We start from the raw sequence: 27908 nt of genomic DNA on the forward strand, positions 1-27908 counted from the left end.
ATATGGTTTAAAAAATAAAACATAACCGCTCAAAGCAAGGGAACTTTCCCCTAACTTCGCGCATGCGTTGAAGTTGACTACATAATTCTGTTAAATGGGTGAAATTGTCCTCGAAAGTTACTCTAATACAAATTTGATGTTTCTTTGCCAATATTGAACCTAGTTAGTTTTTTGAACAGCAGCAGCAGCAATGTTCTTTAGTATCGTAAAAAGTATAAGAATTCATACATACATACATCATCATAATATTTCGATGGCACGTAAACGTTTCCATACCTACTCTCTTGTGGGCGCGGCGTTGCTATGCACGCGTCGAAACGTTACAGTCATGCGCGCTGACATTAGTATAAGCTAGCTAGCTATATGATATATGCATGCACTTCACGCATGTACTTTGTGCACATTATACAGCTCGGCCTCACACGTACGTATGCGGTACAACGCGGTAACGTTAACGGTACAACTAGATGTTGATCTTACGGCTACAAAATACAAATTTGAATGACACTGAATAGCGATAGATATTGCTCAGGGTAATTCTCTCTTAACAGGTGCTTAAGAAGTCTCCTTGTAATTTTAGGGAAGAAGAGTGGATTACTGCAGTAACATAACCTGCATATGCTGGTCCAACAGATAAAGCATGATTTGTGTCAGAGCATTCCGCGGCGGTTGCCGTGGAAGGGAAGCTGCGCATCTTACGTCGCATCGGGTAGGTTACTTAACGTGAGGCCTAATGTTACTAGCCTAGTAAAGATGCAGTAACGTTAAACCAGTATCATTAAGGCCTTGGCTATAATATGCTTTGAATTAAACATTAGGTCTGTCCTTGGCCTAAAGCTAGGCCACAAACACATTTACTCAAACCGGCATAGTATTAGTAATACTTACTACTAGGCCTTACGTCACACTCACTCAGTTACAGGGCTACAGCAGCCTAACTTAGCGCCGGGAGTTTACTGTCATACTTTAGTTTAGATTAATATCATTATGATTATTTAGATTCTAGTCTAACGTTAGACATATATAATTCCTTATCATAGCCTTACTTAGGCCTATACTTGTACGGATAAATTGTGTTTAGGGACTTGGCCTAGCATGGCAGGATGCCGCTGCAAACGACGTAACATAGGCAATAGAGTTAGGCCTGACACAAGTTAATACAGGGAGTTCGAAAACCACGTTTGTATTAACAGCAACACGTCGACCGCATGTTTCATATGCATGTATGTATGTATTTTAGATCCTCCTGCAAGCAGGAACTCGCGAAGAAGCTTCATTGGGCTTATCAAAGCCGCAAGCTGACCGAAGTCGGTCTCTTGGATTCATATTTAACGTCCATGATTATGAATTGTCAACAACTATGTAACTGAGCGACATACATTAATCTTGGAGTGATTCGAACTCGGGACCTTATGATTGGAAGGCAACGGCGTTAAACACTGAGCTAACACTCCTTAAATATAATACACAATATAAATTGCGTAGACAACTGCAACAATTGGCAGCTGCTTAAATAAAGTTGCCCTGTTAGGGCTTATGTCAGGAGTTCTACATACCAGTTACCACCAGTATGTTACGATGTTTGGAATGCACTGGAATTAAAAATTCCATTTGACGAATTTATGTACATTAATGGCTTGGTCACGTGCCAGGCTAGTAGTAGTACATACTTAGCAAATAAGTGAAACACACACAAATAACAATAAATGCTTTATCCGTCACCTTTATCAAAAACAAAGCGCTCTTTTTGTTTTAAATTATGTTTCAAATTTTAACAGTTTTTTTCTCTCGAATTGACCAAATAATAATGTTGAAACAATATCAGACGGTTGATGCCACAGTATCTCGCATTTACGCTTTTTCGTTGTTCTTCAGTCAATTCAGATGTTGTGATTTGATATTTTGTCGTAGTATACGCTAGCACGCCAGTTTCTGTTCCAATCTTCTAACTACGGGATATTGTAGTAGATTATAAACTGTTAACTATATAACTTAGCTGCAAGAAACAAAAAGTATACAAAACGAGTGAAAGGTAAACTCAGTATTTTCTTTTATTTATTTGTAATTTCAAGCATATCCACACCGTATATTCCTTTTAATTTTACTTAGAATTTTCTGACGCTCACGTTAACTTGATAGTATGTGCTTCTTCATACTGACCTTTTGAATTACATTAAACCCGAGTTTCAAAATCAACCATGGACCTTATTCAAATAAGAAGGGGGGGGAGGACTGATGCTATGTTGGCTTGGCTGGGGGGGGGTAATGTCCTTTTTCCCCTCCGGGCCCAGATCACCTTTCAGCCCGTCCGTGTCCGTCACCACGCCATGATATACGATACATCTCTGAAAGACTGGTCATTTAATGCTTACTAGGTTCAGCTTCTTCATGATTTATGTTAAGTTGTTGCTCTCCTGAATATGAAAGATGCTCAAGGGATGCACCGCTGGTCAAGAATATTGAAAGTAATCTAGTCATCCCCTAGTTCTATGCATTTTATACGAGTGTTTAAATTTGATCAGTACTCTTGAAAACATCTTTCCACTTATTCATCAAGTGAGGTCTTTTGTTTCTGCTTTCAATGCCAGGACAAATCATTTAAAGAAAGATAAAGCAAAACAAATCTTAGTTTCTTGGTTACTCGCATTACTCACAAAAAATGATGTCTTCCATGGCTGAGCACTCATACGTCTATATGGCAGGAATTGTGGGTAAAACATGGGATTCTATTTTTTTTTTAAACATCACAAGGGTTAATATCAAAATACAGTTGACTTCAATAGAAGTTTCTTTTATGTAGCAAATACGACCCTGTCAAAATTGTACTTTCTTGAATTTTTTTACACCAAAATCAACGGTTAAAACAAAGTGTAAATGCTGCTCTGAGAAAATGTCCCTGTTTGCGTGGAATCGCCCATTGAAATTATGGGATAATGTATTTTCCGATAGTTGGTGAAATGAACAATTTCGATATGCTAATGTTGAGAAATTATATTGAAAATCAAATGTTTAATTAGTTACCTATCAAAGAGTAAGGAATACTGCAATGAACCTGTTGTAAACTGTTCAATTATTGTTAAGTTCAAACGCTAACTATTTGATCAAAGAACTTCTTGAAGACAACTCGTTTCCATACTGCGGCATAATGAATTTAGTTTCACGCGTAACGTAGTAATTTCTCCCTTTCTCTGGTTCTCAGGTATATGCAAAGGCAGTGTAGACTAATACAAAAATATGTTGATTGTAGTATTATACAGCTAGGGTATATATGAACATGTGGTAACGACGTTTATTAATATTTTGCGTATAACCCGTACAAATTCCAGGACTTTATCAGAGATTATACATTTGACAATAAAACAGGCATTGCTGCAAAAAGGGAACCATGCAGGGCTATATGCTTCATTTGCATAGCAACCTGATAAGCTCCTGCAGGGGGGTAGGAAGCTTCCAAAAAGTGGGGGGGGAGGCACAACATCAGAGGGGCACTTTCTCGTTCCACAACCACCACTCGTTATGCTATAAACCGATACACACCGGCCATATGAGGTTAAATATATGTGATGTGTTAGTATGCTATCAATATTATTATGGTGCACGTGAATACTTCAAATAAAATATTAAAATTAACAAAGGCTTAAGATATCCAAAAGACAGTTCTTCATCAAAGGGGCACATTTTATTTGCCAGTTGGGCACATTTGCTATCTTAAAAAAGAGTGGGGGCACGTGCCCCCAGTGCCACCCCCCCCCCCTGCTCCTACACCCTGAGCTCCTGCACAAACGAACTAAAGAGTGCACGAAACTTCATTATTTTTCAAGGGAATGAGTCGATTCCCTAGAACCAATGACTAAATATATCCATGGAAGGGTGGTTGGTAGGGGCATCTGGGGGGGGGGCTGATGCATTTCCCGAAGATATGTGTCACACAAATTGATATTGATATGTTGAAAACGGTGGACCACAAAAAGAAGGTGAAATTAGATTTGGAGGTCCAGGAGCCATTTTCTGGGAAAAGTGGCTCCTCGTTCATGGGCCTTCTTGGGAGACCTAGAAGCCACTTGGCAGGGACAAGGAGCCAGTTTGTAATTTAAACGACAAACATATGCGTGTAGGTTATACCTTGAACATAGGGGCGGGTTGTTTCGGACCATGAAGATCTTCCACCAGAAAGGCCAAGTCAAAAGTATGTCACGTATGAAAGCCTATTCATTACCGACAACTAAAAAACACGAAAGAACTAATCGCTATATTTGGCGAGTCTAACTACGGTTCTATTCGCCAAAAGCATTGATTCACCAGGGCCGTAGCTTGGGTAGAACCTCTAGAGGGCAGTTGAGAAACATCGAGGATCATTATGTATCGTCCAAATGTTACACAGTGATGCTTTGATGTGCGTATGAGGGCCTCGTTGAAGAAAGTTTTAGCGTGGAGGGGGGCATTTCCTAAACAGGGGCCATCATGACACTATCTAAACAGAGCGCCACCATCGGTTGGCGCATAGAAGAAAATCTTGCCAAATATGCCCCCCAGATTGCCGAAAATGGCACTTCTTATGCCTTGTAAGTTGCATCTAAACATTCTGTATTTTGAGATCTCATGTATGGAACGCGAAAAGGGCAAACATATTTCATCGTCTAAACTAAGTTTGTTGTTGTCGAAACTAAAGTTGTTGCTGCTGATTTACCACGTTGTTGCTCAAACTCACGTTGATGTCTTAACTTCTGTTGTCTAAGCGTACGTCGTTGTCTAAACTTACGTTATCGCCATCGGCGCTGTTCAAAATTGCACAACCGCGTAATGTAAACCAGAATGCAAAATGCCTTGAGGTTTCGATGACTTCAGTGCACTAGATTTCTACTTGTTTGTATAAACAGAACTAGCTGTTACAATAGAAATAGCCCGAACCACCATTTTGATACAATAACACTATGGAATGATAAACACAGGTCAGTCTACTGTACGTGGCTATACACACCTCCACCATAAACAATATAGGGGTCTTGGAGGTCCAAGTCCATATGGGGTCACTAGAGGTCAAATTGTGAAACCTTCAAACACGATAAATCAAGAAGGGAAGGTTGGACGAATCTGATATTTGGTATGTAGTTGTGACACGTTCAGTAAAAGATTTTATTAAGTTCAAATGTCATTTGGAGTCACCAGACGCCAAATTGTGGAAACCTTGTTTTATAAGCTACCGTATCTCCCACCGCCAGCCTATCAGATAACATGTGCGTTACGTCTCATACAAACAGGAGCCTGCTGCACGGTAAACAACTTTTAAAATGTTATAGGCTCTGCATATACGCTGTGAATGTCGGAAATTAAGTAAAACGAGTGTCTAGACAAAGTACCAGTATATAAATACTGCACTTTTAAACTGATTTCATTGAACCCCTTCAACAATATGTAGAGATAGACGCTGTGAGTTTTCGCGTTCCATACTCATGTTTTAGAAATTTACACCTCACAAAAAAAAAAAAGGAAATTAGAAAATGTTATTCGGTAAAATCCCTTTGCAGGGGGAAAATAGGGATTTAAAGTTACTGGATTGGCTCTGGTTTATTAATTGTTCTACACAGGTAATTGAAGATATGAAAGCATGCTAGGGCATTTCGATTGCAGCTGTGGCCTATATATACGGAAGGGAAGCCATATGGGGAATTTCAATGTAAATTAATTGTTAGGATGGGGGCGCTCCGCTTAGTTAGTGTCATGATGGTCCCTTTTGGGAAATGTCACACCCACTAAAAATGTCTTAAAAGGGACCTGATATATGCCCACATCAAAAGCATCAATAAATGTAACATTTGGACGATACATAGTGTTTCTAGATGTTTCTCAACTGTCCCCTTCGAGAATCTACCAATACTACGGCTCTGAAGTATCTTTACTTTATATAGGTTTTAATGTTTCTGATAAAGTGATTGTGCCTGAATACCCAATAGTGTTTTCAAATGTACTTATACGATACCGTATGTGTGCATTTTGCAGACATTTGTGTGACTAGATGTATTTATTCTTGTGCGCTAAGTTTCAGAATGTTTCCGGGTTTTTTGGGGCAGTTTATAATATAATGATAGAGGCCCTCAGTTACACCCGGATGTTAAAAAGATAAGTCTTTCTTAATTTAAATCACTTGTCAGATGTGACTTTTGTTAAAATATATTTATGACTGACATATCAATTCAGGGACCAAACAGAAGCAAGCTTGAAGATATATAAATATGAGTCTGTCCCTTGGCGCCCGGGGCTTCGCCCCTGTTCCCCATCAGGTACCCTAAAGCGGGCCCCTGGATCCCACCCTATTAAGGCTTAGCGCCAAGGTTCTTGCGGTCACTCTTTCAGTTTTATCCATGTTCAGTCATTTATGTCCCCACCCCCTTTTCAATTGGGATTGTTGATACACAGTATTCAATCCTGTATTCATGTTGGGTGCATGTCGGCCTCCGACCTGCGCATGCGCTTTCATTGATCAGCAATTTCGAGGTTGATATACAATCTCTAGGCAGTCTGCAATCTTTGTTGATTATTCAAAAGACATCATTTTCTTTCTTGTTTTATTTAATTTTTGCGCATGAAACAAGTATAGTATAACAATTCAGCATAGAAGTCACCCATGCACGGAATATGCCGAATATGAATTATGCTTCGGTGTCGTATCCAAGACGCTTTTAGTGTTGTAGATTCAACGGTGGCTCAGATAGGACATTCCACTATTTTGTCTTTCATATTTTGACGGCCTATATTATGTTCTCCAAATCTCATCATCTTCTTCATTCAACATTTCGACTATAACTATACCCAATATTTGGACATTTGTCACAAAAAAGAAAAACAATTTAGTCTCCTTTCATTTTGACCTTCAATCTTAAAATTTGGATGATTTTCTCAAAATGTAGACGTTATTCCCAAAATTTCGATTCTTTCGTCGCGTCATCGTGACTTTTATTTCCGACGAAGGTCAAAATTTCGAAGAATAACTCGCAATACTAACGTGATAAGTTTCATCGAAAGTTTAAGCTGACAATCGCTTCTATTCCCGAAAGTCTTCCCCCCCCCCCCAATTTCTCCAATGGCCGCCCGGCATAGGCCTACTATGTTTCCTCAATGGTAACATTACATACAATATGTTTTTCAATAAATAATATTTCTTAACTTATTTATTGAAGAATAGTTTATGCAAGAGCGGACCAAATCTGTAGCTTTAAGTCCATCAGTAACTCCACAGGAGAGGTAAAATTGCTTTCGTCTGAGATACCCATAGCCGCATCGGGATATGATAGCCTATCTCAAGGAGGTTGGGGGAGCGGTGGGTTAGGGTACAGTGATTTTGAGATGGCCAGTCGAAAGGGGTTCTGTTTTAATGCTTCTTCCACACGTGTTTACGTTCGTTGTTGTAGATTGTAGTAAACCTGTCCCGTCTTATACACTGTAATGTAGTTGATATGCCGTACATCTGCACAGTGAATTCAACGGCCAGTGCATTTTATCGGGCATCTTTATGAGTAACATTGACCCTAATATACGAATGCTCATAATTGGCTTCGTGAGAAAGACATAAAAAGAGTTGTTTTATTATATGCTGCACCACGTTTGATATAAATTCACAAAAGTTTATATCATTAAAGTTACAGGAATGTCCAATTTCCTTGGTTTTTTTTTTAGGATGACCTGCTTGTATTTTCCTTATATTAGTTACGATTTGGTTGTCCGTCAGAAATCCTGGTCATCTCGTAAGACCGTTAAATTATTTTCTGCACATTCGACCGTTCACTACAGAGGATCTTCCCTATTGTGCAACAGTATATGACAACGTTGGTCATAAAAAACCATATATTTTAGTATATAGACAGTGTATATTTTTAAGTCGGAATTCATTATGGATGCCAAATTATATCTATAAAATATTATAATTATTCGGTGTTTTATACGGGTATGCCCACTTATATATGCTTATATTGATATTTAAAGACACAATCCTGGATTGCAAAAAATACACACATGGGTAAAGGTTTACATTAAATCAGGATTGTATTAATTGTTTGCTAACATTGGAGAAAAAATCCTTCATCAGAACATACTGTATTTACATATGTATATGTATTTATTTGCTATATGTCTACTGCAAAGATAACACAATGAAACGGGTTTCTTCCAGACTGCTTGATTTGTTGGAGACTAAAGGTTTAACTTTAGTCACGCGTTGTCCATGTCTCCCTCAAAGAGGTGGAATATAACCCTTCAAGTAACATAACTATGTAATTGGGAGAACTGTACTTTGCTTTAGTTTCTTCTACCACTGTCAAATCAATTTTGACTGAAGAAAAGGGCATCGATGTCATTTTATTGATTGAGGCTCAGGTAATATTGAGGGAAGTAAGTGTACAACCATAGCGCGGGGGGGGGGGGGGGTGGGCAATGTCAAGAACAGCGAATGATTTTTGGTGCGAATTAGCGAAAGTCCCTTTTTTACATGCATGTCAACAGTGGCAACGGGTCACGAGGAATGTCTTGACACGAAATAAAACAACCCCCTTCATTTTATCCAAGTATATTATATCCTCATCTAAATTTGAATTTGAAATATTTTCGAAACAGAATTATCTGAAATATTGTACACTAGTATTATAATGTACTAATTCGAAGCTGCCTGTAGGCTACCTTTATCAACTGTGAAGAAGAGTGAACACCAGATTTTAATTTTGTAACAACTACAACTTGATGTTTAGTCTACAGTACCGTAATTATATATATCATTCAGGGGCGTATCCAGGATTTTCTAACTCGGGGGGCGCGAATTACTATCTAAGCGGAGCGCCACCATCGGTTGGCGCGGAGCGTACAAGAAAATTTCAGGTTTTGATACCCCCTAGATCGCCGGAAATGGCACTTCTCGGGCTTGAAAATGAGCAACCAGATGTACACTTTTGCCTGAGAACCAAGTATTTCCCAATATTTTTTTTTTCATCCATAACCTTTTTGAAGATTGTAACCAGTCACACATCATGTTCGACCTCATTGCATGTCCTGTGGATCATTGCTTTTGTAGGTGATTCTACGTCATGGCCCACAATATCCGAAAGCCCCACTTTTCAAAGTTTAAAGCCCATTATTTGTTCAGAATTTGAAAATTCCCATTTCTCGTGAATAAAATCACTTCAAAACATATACATAATGTTGCACAAAATTCAATCTATGGACAACCAATATAGAAAAACCTCCTTCAACCCCTAACAGACAGGTCAAAATTGCTACGAGTAGAGGGAAGTATGATGTAGAATGTTGGTCAGGAAGTTTTCGAAAATTCAGACACAGTTAATTTATTGGTGTAGAAATATTACAACCTCTTATAACGGCAATTATTAAACTTGGTTGAAGGAAATGAAAAATAGCAGATATTTCCGATATCAGATATTTCGAACTCGAACACTACACACATAGGCGTAGGAGGCGGGGGCTGCAGCCCCCCCCCCCCCCAACCAAACTTGTTCCCCTGAAAATTCGGGCAATATGCTGAGAATAAATGAATAGTTTAAAAATGATCTCCTTGGTAATTAAAATAAAGTTCTAAGCTTGGCAGACTAATTCGCCATTACTACTGTAAAAGAGAGTTTTGACATAATTGGACCTGTATGCTTTTTCTCCATCTACATAAGACATTTCGTTGTTTACATTAGCATCCTGCGGATGACTGCGCAACTTTGACGGACCGTACGGTACACGATGCCATGCGATGTAATGACCTATGCTTGCTTATATGATATTGACATTAACACGTTGAACGCGCGCTTCGCGCGCGAAAAATTTTGGTTATATTTTTCGGGCAAGCCGTTACAGCCCCCAAATCCAATTGGGCTCCTACGCCTTTGACTACACACATAGACAGTTTTGAGGCTGTTCATTTTTGAACATGCATTTTCATGCTCACTGATATTATGTGATGTCTGCTCTTTGCTTTACAAATTCGAACAGGCGTGTAGCAAGTAATTTGCCAACGGAAGTACGAAGCCTGTAGGCAAACTATCTAAGCGAAGCGCCACCATGGGTTGGCGCGAAGCGTACAAGAAAATTTTGGCCGAAAATGCCTCCCAGATCGCTGGAAATGACACTTCCCAGGCCTTGTAAGTTGCATCTAAGCATTGTCTATTTTTAAATTACTAGCGATATCATAGAGAAAATTTGCAAGGGGGGGGGGGGCGGTCGCCCCTTCCCGAAATGCGTCATGTTCCCCAACGACTCGGTCGAGTTCAAGACCAGCCACAGTTGGTTCCATTGCACAATTGAACAATTGTTCAAGGCGTCCATACACACACACGCGTTATGCTAGACCATATATAGTATATATATATAGATACATTAGTGAGAGAGGAAAAATGGAAACGTCAACTAGAGCACCAATGGTGCAGAAGCTCATACCTTTTCGAGCTTAAAAATGTAGGGCCCACAAAACTTTATGGCCCACCAAATTTCAGGCCATTTTTCAAATTCCACCAATTTTGGGCCCATGAGGGATACCCCCCCCCCTCAGTTAGCAGAATACTGGCCACACCACTGGCTATAATTCCTATTTTCCCCCTTTAAATCCTGTTTTACCCACTCTCTCAAACAATACCACTGACCTACCCTATTAAACTTTCTCCCCTCTAACTGAGCAGACCTGAAGTATGGAACGCGAAAAGGGCAACCGTATTTCGTTGCCTAAACTAAGTTTGTTTCGTTGCCTAAACTAAGTTTGTTGCTGTCTAAACTAAAGCTGTTGCTGCTAGTTTACCATGTTGCTGTTGTTCGTTGATGTCTAAACTTACGTTGATGTCTAAAGTCACGTTGATGACTAAACGCGCCTTAATGTCTAAACTCACGTTGATTTATAAACCTTACGGTTGATGTCTAAACTCACGTTGATGTCTAAAACTTTCGTTGCTAAGTTAACTTACGGTTGATGTCTAAACTCACGTTGATGTCTACACTTTCGTTGCTATCTAAAGTTCCGTTGTGAACACATTGTGAACGAACATCATTCTTTCTTTTCAAAAAAATTATAACAATCAACCGCAAGTTGCTTCCGTGCAGGGTTTTCGTTAGTAGCCGGGACCCGGGTCAAATGACCCGCTTACTGCACGTACATGACCCGGCTACTTTGCGACGCTCAGTAAAAAAAATAAAATAAAAAAAAAAAAAAATGACGAAAAAAATCGAGAGGAATAAATACCCACAACCAGGTCAGGTGTGATTGAAACTGTCACAGCAGTTAACTGTTGGTAAAAACTACAAGAAGTTGAACATTAGTAGTATGGTCGAGGAGATGAGGCCGAGGGGTGGGTGAGAGTAGAGGTAGGCGAAGGGCTTCTCTTGACATACAAATTGTTGCTCAACAGAGATAAAAGCTGAATAAATAACAGAAGGTTCTATCACAGACCTAGTTGGGTATTTTTTGGCAGTAAAATCCTACTCACTTTGTAGGTACCGTAGACTAGTGTTCAACCGATCATGCATAACAGAAAATACCGATTACCGATTATTTTTTTCATAATCGTACCGATTCCGATTCCGATTATTTGAAAATATCCCGTATATATGAAATCGGCAATAAAGTTTGACAGAAACAATTTTTGTTGTGATTTTCCCCTGTTTCCTTTTGCTTCGTTGTTATACAAGGCTCTAAGGTATCATATATGTACCAAATTACCTCTGGAGTTTCTCGGAAAGAAAAAAAAAAAGTTTTTTTTTTTTTTGAAATTTCGGAAATATGACATCCTACCTAGTCAGCACTGCAGGGGCGTAGCCAGTATGTAGCACTGTAGGCCCAGGCCTACAGGGTGTAGCCAGTATGTAGCACTGTAGGCCCGGACCTACAATTTTTTTGGCCAAGTTATCTTTTTTTTTAAAAGCACCCATAATTCAAATCCATAAGCTTGCTGGACGAGTTTAAGAGTCTAGACAGGAAAAACTATTGAAATGAACGTAGCAAGAATATGGCTAAATTAGGTGACCTATTCTTCTGTCATCTAGGCTGTCATTTCTATCGCGTGCCGTTTCATTCAACACTCTACCCGCCGAAAAAGACTAGGATCCGATCTTGTCAGTTTTTTAACATCTAGTTAAGACTAACCATGATTAACCATGCCAATAGCTTCGGCAACTGCTGAAAGGTCTTTCAGCGCAATGCACAGAATAAAAAACTACATGCATGCGTTCTACAATGAATGAAGAGAGACTCAGCGGTTTGGCACTCATGCACATCCACCAGTGGCGTAGCCAAGGGGGTGGGGGCGACATCCCCCATGAAAGCTTGTCGCCCCCAGTCGCCCTCCAACTGGGATTTTGGGTGTCGAAACAAAATTACATGTGCGAAAAATATATCATTGGTCTGAATGGTCTCGAATCTCCATGATGACCACTCATGAACGACCCTTCGACCGCAGTCGCACATGCAGTCGTGGCGGATAGCTTCCTTTGCCTATAGTAAGTCCGGGGACATTTCGTGGCATCGTACCTATTGGCCTATATCTGAGGCCCTGGGGTCATTCCTTGACCGACTTGGTGTAATATAATGTGCCCATTTCGAAGTAAATTTATTCACAGATTGTTAGTTGTCATGGGTTTGAACAAATGAGGGGTATTCTATCCTGAAACATAGGGCAAAATGGGGCTGGGGTTTCCAGTTCGCCGCATCATTTGTCAACTTGCACTGGATTCTAATGTTGATGCCAATTGGAATCGCTAATAACAGAAATAATCCACCAAAAATTAAGGCCGCATGAACTTTATTGCAGATTTCCTGAGTGACGAATTTGTAATTTTCTCCCGAAATCACGCAACTAGATGGCTGCTATCCAGCCTGGCAAGTGCCATCTCCAGCGATCTGGCAGATATTGAAATCTGAAATTTTCTTGGTACGCTGCGCGCCAACCGTTGGTGGCGCTCCGCTTAGATAGTACTTGCGGCTGGAAAACTCGAATCATTTATGTCCCCCCCCCCCCACGTTTCAAATCGGATTGACCACCCTGCTTACAAGGCTTGGGAAGTGTTATTTCCGACGATCTACGAGGCCTTTTAGCTAAATTTTTTAGGTACGCTGTGCACTAACCCATGGTGGCGCTCCGCTTAGATAGTAACAAGACGCCCATCCAGGAAATGGTCAAGCCCCCAGCGCCGCCCTCCCACTGAAAAAATCCTGGCTACGCTACTGACATCTACAGAGACTTTGCAATTGACGTTGATGCTGTGCTGAAGAAATTGCATCATATGGCTCTCGCCTTCGGATAGCTCTCGCCTTCTCTTATTAGGCTAACTTAAACATTTACTAGTTACAGTTGTATCAAAGACAATTACTGGCTATAGTTGTATCAAAGACATTTCTGGCCTATCTTTGTATCTACAAGTATCAGAAGTTGAAAAGTAAGACTACTCTGTACATGTCCCTTGCTAATTTTAAATACATTATGTAGTATTGCATTACGTACTATTTTAACTCGTTTGTTTTGGGATTTAAAAGTGATATTGAATGAGGTGTCTCAAGTTTATCATGAGACCAGGGAACCAGAATGAACACCCGGGAAGGGCCGTTTCCGGCCATCTGGGGGGTTTGTAAAACCAAAAATTTTCTTGTACGCTCCGCGCCAACCGATGGTGGCGCTTCGCTCAGATAGTCGTGCCTACAACTTTGAAAATCCTGGCTACGCCCCTGCACTGTGCTAAGCGAATGGCCTAACCACCTCGACGTGAATGTCACCTGTTAATGGCTTGAAATGGGCTAAGAATAGTTACTCAAAATATCCATCTCAAAAAGTATCTCAGACAAACCATCCATCTTCAATCTTTACCAAAGTGTAAATTTTAATGACATATTGCCTTCATTCCGACATTATTTTGTACTTATTTTCAGTATTATACCGTTTATGAACAAATAGAAATGTTAAGAACTTGAAGTTAAACATACCTATTCGTTACCTATTTAACTCCATTCAGGTTCAATTAGAAAATGTAAGCTTAGGCCAATCAAACTGAAAAGCAAATTGTACCATCGTAACTTGTTTTAAATTACTGTAATACCAGATTGATGTAAAGAAATAATAACAACTAGAAACTACTCCACTATAAAAAAATAACATTCCCTCTATAAGACATATCACTTACAGTACCTTCCAAACAAATGCCGATTCCAGCAAATTGAAAGTTGTAAAGTAAGCTACGCATTTTTTTTTTTTTTTTTTGCAAACCGATGGTTAGGCTTCATTTCCCATTGACTTAGTGTGGTTATTAGGCTAACATGTGGTCGAAGATTGCAATTTCCGTGGATATTTTTATTTTTTATTTGCGACACAACTAGAGCGAATAAACAGATGGCAAGGTTAGATTTCCATGCAGTTGACTTAGTGTGAAGTAAGGCTACCATTTGGTCGGAGATTTGTGAGGATTTTAGGTTATTTTCGCTGGTACTGAAATTGCTTCGTGCAGGCCGTAATTTGCCACGGGAAATTCCCGGTGATTGTGCGCGACCCTCCGCACTGCTTTAAATTTGATGCGGGATGTGAAAACTGTCGGCGCGATTCGCGCTGCAACTGCAATTCCTAGCTAAAGCAAACGCATGTCACAATTAATTTTACATAGACACCTGATATAACGAGGGCGATTTTCTTATATTTCTTTTTCGCACTCGTAATTGCAGGGGCGTATCCAGGATTTTCCAATAGGGGGGGCGCCAGACATGAATGATCGCCGTCCTGGGGGATGGGTCTAAGGGGAGGGGTGTACAATTTTTGCTTTCAAAGAAGGGCTGAAATGCAAAATGGTGTCATATGCATGGGCGGCGATCCGTACTTCCGAGTGGGGGGGGGGGGGGGGGGATATGACCTTGTTGACTATCTAAGCGTAGCGCCACCATGGGTTGGCGCGAAGCGTACAAGAAAATTTTGGGATTAACAAACCCTCTAGATGGCCGGAAACGGCACTTCCCGAGGTTTCCAAGCGGCATATACCCAACTTTAAAATAGGGATGTCATGTCCGAAATATCTCATAATCAGGATCCAAAATACTTTTTTTTTTAATTTCGGGTGTTATTTTGGGAAAATTGCCCCTGTCAATCTTGTTTCAGGCTCAACGTTAGAATGTTCGAGAGCTCTGTTATATTATTCGATGAAGAAAATGGCCTCATGCAGGCTATTATAGGCCTATACACATGCAATACACAATTACACATAGTTACATTCCTAGGTACCGATTGCTAGGGTATCCAGGTGAAACGTGTATTAAGCATTACCCTGGTTACATGAGATTCTCAGCTGTTCGAGGGAACATGTACGTGTGTAGGCCTACTATAGGGCCTATATGAATACTATGAGGGTGCATATATGTACTATATCAATACCGTGGGCGCAATAATACATTTTGTTGTTATAGGGCCAATGAAGCCTACAGTCAACTATTTTTGCTTTATAAAGACGCTTTATTTGAAAAGATCGCACTGCGTTTATGGTAGGCGAGAAATGAAGCTAAAAACGAGCCGTACATTAACGAAGATGCATAAATGTAGGCATGAAAATATTCTTATCCCTGGCATTTGGTGGGGGGGGGGGGGGGATATGGTGCATTACATCCCCTCCACCCATTTTCATGGGGGGATATATCCCCCCTCCACCCAGGATCGCCGCCCATGGCCATATGTGATCCATTTTTCGACCTTAATAATAAGCAACATTTCCAGTAAATATGGACACAAAATGCACAATTTAGTATGGCTGGCATGTCATTTAGTGTTTATAGTGATAATACAAACACAATTACCATCTATGTTTCTAAAACTATTATGCCGCCGAACTTCGCCAGAACCTTTTTTTGGCAAACAAAAAATAAAGCATACGGGAGGGGGGGGGGGTTGAGCGATCACCGACATCTCACATAAAGGTCGTCATCAATTTTTTTTTTTTTTTTTTTTTTTTGCTAAACTTTTTTTTTTTTGGGTGACGGCCAATAGGGGGGGCGCGCTCCTGTTGCGCCCCCCCCTGGATACGCCCCTGAATTGTGCTTTAGGAGGGCTTTTTAGCACTTGCGAGGGCGAATCGTCCATCGCCCCGCTTATTTCCGACCCTGTCAAGCACACTCGTTAATTCGCGAAATTGGTATTGCTGCTATGCTTACTGTGCCAAGAAATTTGAAGTCACTAACCACGAGGGAAGCAAAATCGGCGACCCTGGCAGCGTAAATTGATGAAAGTATACACTGTGAAAGACGTATCGAGGGTGTCTTATTTTAATATTTCGTAGTAAAAGAACAAACTACATCAGTTGATATTTTCAACTTCCATATGTTTTTGAATAATGATATTTTCACCTTCCATATGTTTTTGAATAATCGGTATGACATAACTGGTATTCCACGTAATATTTACCGATTCCGATTATGTTCCGATTATGCAATATTCATACCGATTCCGATTAGGTCAATCGTTTGAACACTACCGTAGACCTATTACCATTTTGTTATGATCGCACTTCATTTAATGCAGCAAGTGCGTCACACCCTTGCTAAGTTCGGTTCAGTGGCATAGCTACCTCCCTAGGCTCCATGACCCGAGTGTTAATAAAAAAAATTCAGGAGAAAAAAAGAAAAATAGGACAGAAGAAAGGGGTGATTGGGAGGGGGCAATATCATTGACCAAACAACTGTATATTGCACCATTTTGCATCTAGAGACTTTTTAAATTGCAATTTTCCGGCAAAGGGGGGGACCCCCTCCCCTTAGACCCCTCCCCCATGTCCGCGTACAGACAGTCCCGCCTACTTTTCAACTTGACCCACCTACTTCATTTCTTAACAAAAACCCTGGTAAGTTTAGACAACGACGTATGTTTAGACAACGGAAGTTAAAATAACAACGTGAGTTTGAGCAACAACGTGGTAAAACAGCAGCAACAACTTTAGTTTAGACTGCAACAAACTTAGTTTAGACAACGAAATATGGTTGCCCTTTTCGCGTTCCATACTGAAGCACTCCTTGCCAAAATTTTGGCTGGCTGCCTACATACCTCAGGCTCAAAGACTTCTAAGAATCGGCAAGTGCTGATTGGCTATAGGGCTCTCATGCTTACAGTTCAACAGTTAATAACAACTCCCAGTCCTGCTTTAATTCCACTAACAGCCTCTGCAGAGCTTAACCACAAATGTAAACAAACACTGCAGAGACTGGGAGACAAATTAAAGGAGCTTTGGCAAAAGGTGAAGGCTCAGATTTTTTTAAACAATGGGGTTTAATTGTAATTAATTAACTTTTGACCAAAAATTATTAGGCATCATCTTATTCATACACAACCCAACAATCATCAGTTCAACTTTGAATATGATCCATCAAAATCTTGAGGAGATTGAGATATTTGAAAATATTACAAAGAATGACCCCTGATGACCCCCTAAATGACATTTGACCTCAATTTTCCGAACACCCCTCATAACCCTCATCCCGAGGAACGTTGTGACCAAGTTTCATTATAACTGGCCATACACTGTACGAACAGGAGCAATTTGAAAATATAGGGCGGCGGCCCGGGCCACAAAAAACCCCTAGTTGATCTTTGATCTCAAATTCATGAACACCCTGAAGGTAAAACTTCCATAGTACTATCGTGACAAACCCTCAACATTGTACCATGGAATCTGTAGGAGAAGAAGCATTTTGCGTATTTCCACAAAATGGCCCATTACGGCCCACGGGTGACCATTGACCCCAAATTTCGGACCATCTCTGATGGCCCTATACCCAATGGTCTTTGTGTCCAAGTTTCATGAAATTCCATTAAATACTGTGTGAGTGGGAGCGGTTTTACCAATTGTTGACGGATAGAGTGATAGACGCCGCACTGTAACAATAGCTCACACCAGCATGCTGGTATGAGCTAAAAATGGAGTTGTCGGTGTAAGGGGTATGGTGAGGCGCACGTCCCCTCTGTAATCTTCGATCTGTCACTGGATACCCTGTGTATATAATAGGGATCAGCGCTGTAATTATGACTGTTCCTCTTTCTCTTCCCGAGGTCTTGGCGTTTATCTTCTACTTCCTCCTTTTCTCCTTTTTCTCTCTTTCTTCTTTTTCTTTTCCCTTCCTTCCTCTCCTCCTTTTCTTTTTTCTCCCTCGTTTTCCCTTTTTTCTTCTCTTTTTTCTCTCCTCTTTTCCTTACCCGGGGGAGGGGTGCGCGCCCCCAACGCCCCCCCCCTGGATACGCGCCTGATCATTATGTAATTAAATGTAAACGGAAATTGAGACCGTTATCTCTGTATAGTTATCTGCTGAATATTAATTCCTATACACAGCTATAAATCCATGCTATCTTTGTCCATGAACATCATGGGTTGCGGGAACACCAACAAGAGGAACATATTCCACTGTCGTTGTTTCCCAATTTACAGGTTGAAAATATTATAGGCCTACGGACATGTTTTGCGGCTCATGAATATGTATACATATTTTCTGCTCTTACCATGACATACCGGTATAGGCTATTGGAAGGACATTTTACCGCACTGATGGCGTTGCTCGTAAGAGCACGATGGTCCCCATCGCCAGGAAACTCTCGGAAGTCGTGGAGACTCAAAGCCGTCAAAGGAGGAGCCCGGTCTGCTCTCACAACGAATGGGACCCGTTGGAAGAAGTGATTGTAGGTCGGGTCGAAGGAGCGACGATCCCTGCCTTAACGCATGAAGTGAAGGTAATGCATAACCATATACGTAACTCCTGCTGCTATTACTAGCCTTACTAATTTCGAAATCGAACAAAGTGACGCAATTGTCTTCCAAAATTTCAACTTTATCCTCAATGATAAATGGTTGGAAATAAATAAAATAAAAAAAAAAAAGTATCTTATTTTCGTGTTTGGTCATTCAATATATGAGACACTTAGCTGCACACACATCGCCTATAGTGGTTGCACACAACCACTTCAGTCAATACCAACCAGTGGTACATTGCATTTTCATGTACACTATAATGATGATATGACTTGAAACAACCTCTGGATTTTACATACGGTATTAATCATTATACACATGATTCATTTCTTTTTTTTCCTTTCTAGGCAAACACCAATCACAAACATTGGAGTTTCTTCCAAAAATATGGTGGGCAGTCTTTCCCAAATCGTCATTTGCTCAAGGCACAGAAAGAAATTGAAGAGTTTTGTAGTATTCTTACTCATGAAGGTGTTTTCGTAAGGCGCCCCGATATCATCGACTTTAGAAAGGAATACAAGACTCCGGATTTCACATCAACTGGTTAGTATAAACTAAATGGTAGGGAAATGCTACCCTGATCACGTAGAAGGGGGAGAATTATGGGGGGTGGGGGAAGGAAGTGACAGGTAAAGTAGTCATGAAACCGGACACTCTGACTACAATGAAGTTAAATTGTCAGTTTCACAGAGCTTTTAATGCATTTCACAGCATGCACACACATAACATACACACATTAGGCGCACGACATATATATATATATATATATATATATATATATATATATATATATATATATAAAATATTGCATTGTACTGCCTGCTTCTGGTTTAATTCACTTAATTAAAAGAATTTTACTTTAACTAAAATTATTTGAATTAAGTGATTTAAACCAGAAGCAGACAGTGCATTGCAAATAATCTTTGTTTATAAGACAATGAAATAGGATTAAATTGGATAATTGGATAATGAGTGCCACAAGACTATGTTTACACCTAGCACTTGGGCCTTGAAGTCTGGCCAAAATGCTGATTGTCGCTAAGCTTAACAGTGTAAATAAATATATTTATACATTACAGTTATTTGGTTTAGTATCGCCCTTCAAAAGACGAGGAAAGGAGGGGGCAAATACTCAACGGCAAATAACATGTAATAAACATAACTCAACAATATTAACGGGTATTACAAAATACTTTCCTACAGGATTGTATGCAGCGATGCCTCGTGATGTCTTACTCGTCATTGGTGACGAAATCTTCGAATGTCCAATGTCGTGGCGGTCTCGCTTTTTTGAATATCGAGCTTATCGAAGCCTTCTGAAGGAGTACTTCAAAGGCGGAGCAAAGTGGACGGCACCTCCAAAACCGCAAATGTGTGACGAACTTTACGACCAGGTAAGAGGTTACGACAATATAAAGCTATTTGCGAACATGAACGGGAATCCTGTGATGCCCATGCATGTTAAGACAAAAAATTAGATTGTGTACTAAACTGGTTAGGCCCCATGTGTATGGTCATGAGATTAAATACTGGTTCCAACTATTGAGCACGTAAGTGATGTTGACAGCAGTTCAAGTTGTTTGGTTCTCGTTTCCATGCTCTCTCTCTCTGTCTCTCCCCCCCCCCCTCTTAGGTGACTTTCATTTAAATGTTAATCTTGCACACGTGACACTGTATGCCATATCTGGAACGTCATGATTGGCCTTTGTTCCGACTTAAGAAAACTGACAAGAGAAATGGGTTTCACTAGGTGAAATAATATACATGTTTTACACCCTTTTTTATGTCCTCGGAGCTTTTGTGATACCACACCAAGCACAACTAGCGTTATTCTTACATAACACTGCCCTAATATAAGCGAGGGGTCTTTAAAAGTATGAACGACGAAATTGCGTCATTTTGGCAGTGAAGTTGTCATGCTCTGTTTCCGAAATCAGGTCTTCATTCTGATTTAATATGATTAGTACCGTCTGTGACCCATTTTGCGTTGGACTGTATCTTTATGACGCTCTCAGTGACTTAAGTCATGTGATTTGCTCACATATGTGATAGTCCTTCACCAAAATATAAGAGATTTACACATTTTATCTACTTTTCATGTGCTGGAAGTTAAGGTTATTGTATTGAGCATTATAGGGTCATCTTCAGATTGTTTGGGTCAAATTTAAGATATTATTGAAAATCGCTCATATACGTTATTGCTAAGTATTTAGAGAAAATCTGAACCTTGTCGCTCAATGCTGAAACAAATATAGTCTATATATGCATAGTCTATATATGCATAGTCTATATACATAGTATATATATAGTCTATATACATAGTATATATACATAGTATAATATATATTATTATTATTATTAGTATTATTATTATTATTATAATTATTATTATAATTATTATTATAATTATTATTAGTATTATTATTATTAATATTAATATTAATTATTTGTCAGAATTATCCCATGAATAGTGTAGAGGATCGCCATCGTCTTGCTGCGGAGGGAAGATTTGTCACAACGGAATTCGAGCCATGTTTTGACGCAGCTGACTTCATGCGGGCTGGTAAAGATATTTTTGTGCAGAGGAGCCAGGTACGTTTTTGCCGGTATTTATAAACGGTAGAAGTATATAATCAGCTTGACTGATTTAAAGAATTATCGGTGAAATATGTAATTAAGCTGCTTTTCGACTTACAATATGAAGATGAATGTGTGTGTGTTAGAATAAATAGAAATTTGCGTAGTTGCGATGGAAATACAAATGAAAAAATCACTATTGGCTAGGTTTTTTTTCTTCTCCATCTTTATTTGTGCGCATATTTCATAGTAGCTTTGCATATAGGTTTAAAGTATTAACATAGAATACAATGTGAGGGTACCTTATTTCAAAAGCTTCGATTGGAAATATCACTACATATCAAATACGAGGTACAAAGATGATAATGCCCTTGTAAAGAACAGATAGAGGTAAAACGAGCTCCATGAACCAATGTAAACTAGGTCGCGTAAATAACGTAACGTCCTTTTTTGTGTGCTGATATTGGGTTTCAAACAAATACCATTTACCCTTTTTATAGTAAACCTTTGTAATATTAAAGTTAAACAAACTGATTTAAAACAGTTATTATGATAAAGCAATATTCGACAGAGAATTTTCTAATTTCTGAAGAGCAACAAATTTCTTTGAGTTTTATCCATATTTCTACCAAATATATACATTTCAACTCGTAGATGAAATTTTAATTAGTAAAAGGAGACATTACAGGCTCGTTTTACTTTTCTATTTTTTTTTTTTGTTTACAGCAAAATATGAAAAATTTCATATGAAGGATAAGGAAATTATAAGTATGACAAAGTGTATTTTTAATACCCGAAATAAAATATCCTGCTTTGTAAAAAAAAGATCTGCTTGTTAAGTAATTTCATTTCAACGTCGAGAATAAAGTAGACGTGTATATGTGCAGTTCCAAAATAGATGAAAAATGAACAGAGACGTGATTCATCCCCCCCCCCCCTGAAATGTAAAATGTCATATTGGACTGTAAAATCCTGGGTAAAAAACTAAACTGAAAATAACGGATCTTCACGTCATTTACTGACAACCATGGCATCTTAAAAATCCGGTCCCAATCATTGGGGTTGATACATATACTCTGAGAATTCATCTCTGACACATTCATTGTAGGGTAATACATACACATGTTTTTACACAGTATACTAGTGTATGGTATATGGTCATGGACTCATGGTTACACAGTATGGTGTCTCATTATTCATGTTGCTTTCATACTTTTTAGTACGTTTAATCCTAACATGTCAACATGCACTATATGCTCCCACGTTCTGTTTTTCTTTACTTTTACTTTACACGCGTATATTTTCATATCTTTCTACTATCTGTCTGACATTTGGATATTCGTGTTTGTGTTGTATCAGCCTATATGGCTGACTGATTCCCCGAAGTTCCCGAGCCGGCAATTTTTTGCTGGTAAATATAGCTCGCGCATTTGAAAAGAAGAAGTCATACCCTAACAAAAAGTTTTAAAAAAAGATCATTTGTCGAGATGAGTTATTTTATAAACTTGACTACATGCAAGCAGAAACACTTTACCTCTCGACTTGTGATGTTACACTCACATGATATCGTGTCACAGTGTATCAATAAATGTTGAGTTGTCGTATTATACTAAACTTGACAGCACGCCAGACACACGGTATGCTTAATAACTCGTGAAGTAAGGTTAACAAAAAAATATCAATAGTTGTCGAGATGTCGTTTTAACAAATATAGGATAATTCTACAACTCGTTTGTCTTTTCCACATTTAGTATTTTCAGCATTTTAAATTCAATTAACTCACCCCCCCCCCCCCAATGTCTAACCCTTGAGCTAGTGTACAGTAAAACAATTGAGGGTGTTTATATGTTTTATAACGTCATGCAGGTCACTAACATGATGGGAATAGAGTGGATGCGGCGACACTTGGGCTCACAATATAAACTTCATGTGTTATCATTCACCGATCCCAATCCCATGCATATCGACGCTACTTTTAACATCATCGGTCCGGGCTTGGTCATCACAAACCCAGAGAGACCCTGCCACCAACTATCCTTATTTCAAAAAGCGGGTTGGACTATCGTCGAAGCTCCCCTACCAACGATTTCGGACGGTATGAATGCATTTCATATTTACTATTAAAGATCGAAAAAAAGCTTAAAAGTTATCTGTCGTTTCTCTTCGAAGAGAATATTTCAAATCTTTGATGAAAAGCCTATCGTAATATATCTTTCTCAAATGTTCGAAATTGATATACCAATGCTCCATAGTCGTCAGCAATTGTTCTGTGGCGTGAAAACAGTATTGCTTAGTTCTTAATTCCAATGCTTTTTTTGTAAACAGTCTACTGTGAGAATTGCTTTAATATTCCATGCTTATTTTCTCTTCTTTTCGTTTTATTACTATCTTTGGCTAAAGGTTTCCACGCCAGTATTCCGACAACTCGAAAAGGGTTGTGAGTCCAGATGGGTGATGGCCGAAACCTGTGATTATATTTGTTGGAATATGTATATTTGTGTTATAAAAAATATGTGTATAATCAATTTAATTCTGTCTTCAACTAACCATCTATTAATTTATCGATTATTTTGTTCTATTTCAAAGATCATCCACTGTGGTTGTCTTCTAAATGGTTGTCTATGAACGTTCTTATGTTGGATCAAGAGCGAGTTTTTGTCGAGAGGAGCGAAACTCCCATTATTCAGTTATTTCAGCGTCTTGGTCTCAAACCCATCAAGGTACCCATGAAGAATGCGTTCTCACTTGGAGGGGGGTTTCACTGCTGGACTACCGATGTCAGAAGGAAGGGAAACCTGGAGTCTTATTTGTGAAAGAAAAACCACAGACGTTTTGTCGGGATGGTAAAAATGTTTTTATGGATTATTTCAAATTCCTCAACTGTTTGGTGTTGGATAAAAAAAAAATGTTTTTGAAATTTTTGTCTAGTTGCAGGAATTGGATTTCACATTTTTGTTGTTGTAAATAATAAACATCTGAGCCCACTTAACGGTATAACGGTATTGACACCAGGTAAAAATATAACATGTACATTTTCTTTGTAAATGTACGTGTTCATGTAATGCTCGAATTATTCACCCACCTATGACCGAGTCGTCAGCCGCTGTTACACGTTACACAGATAGTACTGACCTAATTCCTGGCTTGTATCAGCAAACATTGCCAAATAAGTGTTTTGCTTGGGTGTACAGTTATGTATGTACCATGGCTAATCTTTAAGGTAAGAAGAAACTGCATCGAAATAAAAAATTAAATTAAAAAAGGATAATAGAAGTATTATTGCTAAATGTTATTTTCAAAAATATGTTCTTGGGGTTTAAGAATGAGGTTGTGTATGAAAAAAACATTTTGTAATCGCACTTGGTCATTTCGCATTTTCAACTTTTATTTTTATGTTTGGTATCATCGTAGCAAATAGGTTGTCTGCGGTTTGTGCCCGTATTCAGACTCTACGAAGGACAAACGATTTAAGACCTGGTCTCTTTGTTCTTGCAGTGGGAATAAGCAGTAGAAAGGAGGAGCTATATGGGTTATAGGGTGTGTGAGTAGAGGAGAGTGGCAGGAGGGAGGGAGGGAAAGAAAGCAGAGGGGCGATGATAGTACTATTTGTCATCTCGAGTGTTTTTTTTTAAACTTTTATATTAAGATAAGATTCGGTCAGGGGCGTAGCGAGCGGGGGGTGTGGGGGGGTGTCACACCCCCCCAATAATTTGGTCGCTGTCGGCAAATTTTGGGTCTGTCGGCAAAAGGAGAAAAGGTGAAGAGAGCGGAAGGGGAAGAAAGAAGGAAAGCTGAATAGAAAAAGGAGAACGGGAGCTTCTTCCGTGCCAAATTTGACTTAAAATATGCACCAGATTGCATCTAAGGACGTTCAAACTAATTTTTCCAAAGGGGAGGGGTAGACCCTCCCAGATTGCATCTAAGGACGTTTCAAAACTAAAAATTTTCCAAAGGGGAGGGGGACACCCCCTCCCCTTAGACCCCTCCCCCTAGACCCCTCCCCCATTTCAGTCACCACTTGCAGATCCGTCGGCAAGTCAAATTTGACTTAAAATATACACCAGATTGCATCTAAGGACGTTTCAAAACTAAAAAATTGCCAAAGGGGAGGGGGACACCCCCTCCCCTTAGACCCCTCCCCCATTTCAGTCACCACTTCCAGATCCGTCGGCAAATCAAATTTGACTTAAAATATGCACCAGGTTGCATCTAAGGACGTTTCAAAACTAAAAAATTGCCAAAAGGGAGGGGGACACCCCCTTCCGCTTAGACCCCTCCCCCATTTCAGTCACCACTTCCAGATCCGTCGGCAAATCAAATTTGACTTAAAATATACACCAGATTGCATCTAAGGACGTTTCAAAACTAAAAATTTTCCAAAGGGGAGGGGGTAGACCCCCTCCCCTTAGACCCCTCCCCCTAGACCCCTCCCCCATTTCAGTCACCACTTCCAGATCCGTCGGCAAGTCAAATTTGACTTGAAATATGCACCAGATTGCATCTAAGAACGTTTCAAAACTTAAAAATTTTCCAAAGGGGAGGGGGACACCACCTTCCTCTTAGACCCCTCCCCCATTTCAGTCACCACTTCCAGATCCGTCGGCAAATCAAATTTGACTTGAAATATGCACCAGATTGCATCTAAGGACGTTTCAAAACTAAAAAATTGCCAAAAGGGAGGGGGACACCCCCTCCCCTTAGACCCCTCCCCCATTTCAGTCACCACTTCCAGATCCGTCGGCAAATCAAATTTGACTTAAAATATGCACCAGGTTGCATCTAAGGACGTTTCAAAACTAAAAAATTGCCAAAAGGGAGGGGGACACCCCCTTCCTCTTAGACCCCTCCCCCATTTCAGTCACCACTTCCAGATCCGTCGGCAAATCAAATTTGACTTAAAATATACACCAGATTGCATCTAAGGACGTTTCAAAACTAAAAATTTTCCAAAGGGGAGGGGGTAGACCCCCTCCCCTTAGACCCCTCCCCCATTTCAGTCACCACTTCCAGATCCGTCGGCAAATCAAATTTGACTTAAAATATGCACCAGATTGCATCTAAGGACGTTTCAAAACTAAAAAATTGCAAAATTAGACCCCTCCCCCATTTCAGTCACCACTTCCAGATCCGTCGGCAAATCAAATTCTCCACACCCCCCCCCCCAACAAAAACCCCTTCGCTACGCCCCTGGATTCGGTGGAACTTTCAATGCGTTTAACATTTTGATTTCATTTTTTTATTGCATTTTAATTTGCTGTTTGTAGCGGTGGCAAGAAAATAAAATGTGCTTTGGGTTCGACAATTTCGCTTATCGAGATATTGTTTTCTTTCGCTGTTATTCTCAAAGCAATGAACGAGGATGGAATTATGTTAAAATAATAACTGGTCCAATATCACGCGACCAGTTCCCGCTTCTTATCAAATTCGCTGAGTTAAGGCGCATTGACACGACACGACAAACTTTTGTTTCAGCCGACTTGTGGTGTACGATTTTTTCGGTACGTGTGAATGGCTTCTCCTATTGTCGTGAGGAATTATCGTTCACGACAAAATCGTCCACGATTTATTTCAAAATTGCGCACGACTTGATTGCAGCGGGTGAATGGAATCTTGCTCAACATCTGTCGCGCGCGAAAAGATTTTGAGTTGTGCGAAGTTGAGCACTGATCAACTTTCGTCACGATTTTCACTGGATGGTTTAGCGACCAGTGACAACATAATGGCTGAATTTAGATACCCATGGACGTGAAGAAATGTGCGATAAAAGACAATGGGCTGAATGGAGGTAGGAATTTTCTGAACTACTATTACTACTACTTGTGACCAAGATCAAAGGATAAAAAAATCAAGTTATATACTTGACTATTCTCACAAACTTAAGAAAAGAATGATTGCGCGTGGGTGATCACTGAAGTGGTTCTATTGGTCCTACATATGTTTATTATGTAGCACATGATGCATACTATTATGCAATGTTTATGAGTACAGCCTAGCGTAGGCCTAACTTGCTTTAATCCGTAACAAATTGTTGTTGAGTTTTGTTGTTTGAATGAATTTAATGTTTCTCAAGTCATCGGCTTGCGAGTAGTTGTAGCGGCGACATTTGACACCGCTACTCCTTCCGCCCTCAATTACCCTTGTGGTATCGCTAGTTCGAACTTACACCACTTCGACCGCTCAACACGACGAGCTGCTAACGACGTTAATCGCCTAATATTTACTTTCGATCGGATAATTCTTATCAAGTCGAGAAACGTTCCTATCCAACCGCTATAGATATATTTTATTGGAACCGCATTCCTTTATTTAGTTACATTAACTTTACGTATTTTGTGAAGGATCTAAACATAACTTTTAATTATGGATGGGATCCTGTATTTTCTATTAAATTATTTAACAACGGACCGACCCAGTGGACCGGAGTTATTTTTGCTGTGCTAGACGAACTGGTGAGTAATAATTTCGCTTAAATTTGTTACCGCCAAATAGTCAGTGCTTGGGAATTGTGTGTAATTTCAATGTAAAATAACTTAAGATAAATTCGTTTTCATTCGATGGCATGAAAATGGTACGGAGACCTTGATAAATCATATAGTGAATCGGATTAA

General features: G+C 39.6%; 1 protein-coding gene across 1 annotated transcript; it reads left to right on the forward strand.

Moving 5' to 3' along the window:
- The first annotated feature begins 390 nt into the window (after positions 1-390).
- On the forward strand, positions 391-26602 carry LOC139971198 (glycine amidinotransferase, mitochondrial-like). The gene is made up of 7 exons (XM_071977454.1): positions 391-709; positions 18495-18704; positions 19071-19266; positions 19927-20117; positions 21178-21315; positions 23167-23395; positions 23887-26602. The coding sequence occupies exons 1-7, from the start codon at positions 641-643 to the stop codon at positions 24111-24113; spliced, it is 1260 nt and encodes a 419-aa protein (XP_071833555.1). The 5' UTR covers positions 391-640; the 3' UTR covers positions 24114-26602.
- Positions 26603-27908: the final 1306 nt, after the last annotated feature.

The sequence above is a fragment of the Apostichopus japonicus genome, chromosome 8 (genome assembly GCF_037975245.1).
Source record: "Apostichopus japonicus isolate 1M-3 chromosome 8, ASM3797524v1, whole genome shotgun sequence".
NCBI classification, from domain to species: Eukaryota; Metazoa; Echinodermata; class Holothuroidea; order Aspidochirotida; family Stichopodidae; genus Apostichopus; species Apostichopus japonicus.

What these genes read in the sequence shown, in the direction of transcription:
- LOC139971198 (XM_071977454.1), top strand. Translation starts at nt 641, where the DNA reads ATGATTTGTGTCAGAGCATTCCGCGGCGGTTGCCGTGGAAGGGAAGCT. An exon ending in CGCATCTTACGTCGCATCGG is followed by an intron (nt 710 to 18,494) that starts GTAGGTTACTTA and finishes ATACCGGTATAG; the next exon opens with GCTATTGGAAGGACATTTTA. An exon ending in GTGACGAACTTTACGACCAG is followed by an intron (nt 20,118 to 21,177) that starts GTAAGAGGTTAC and finishes ATTATTTGTCAG; the next exon opens with AATTATCCCATGAATAGTGT.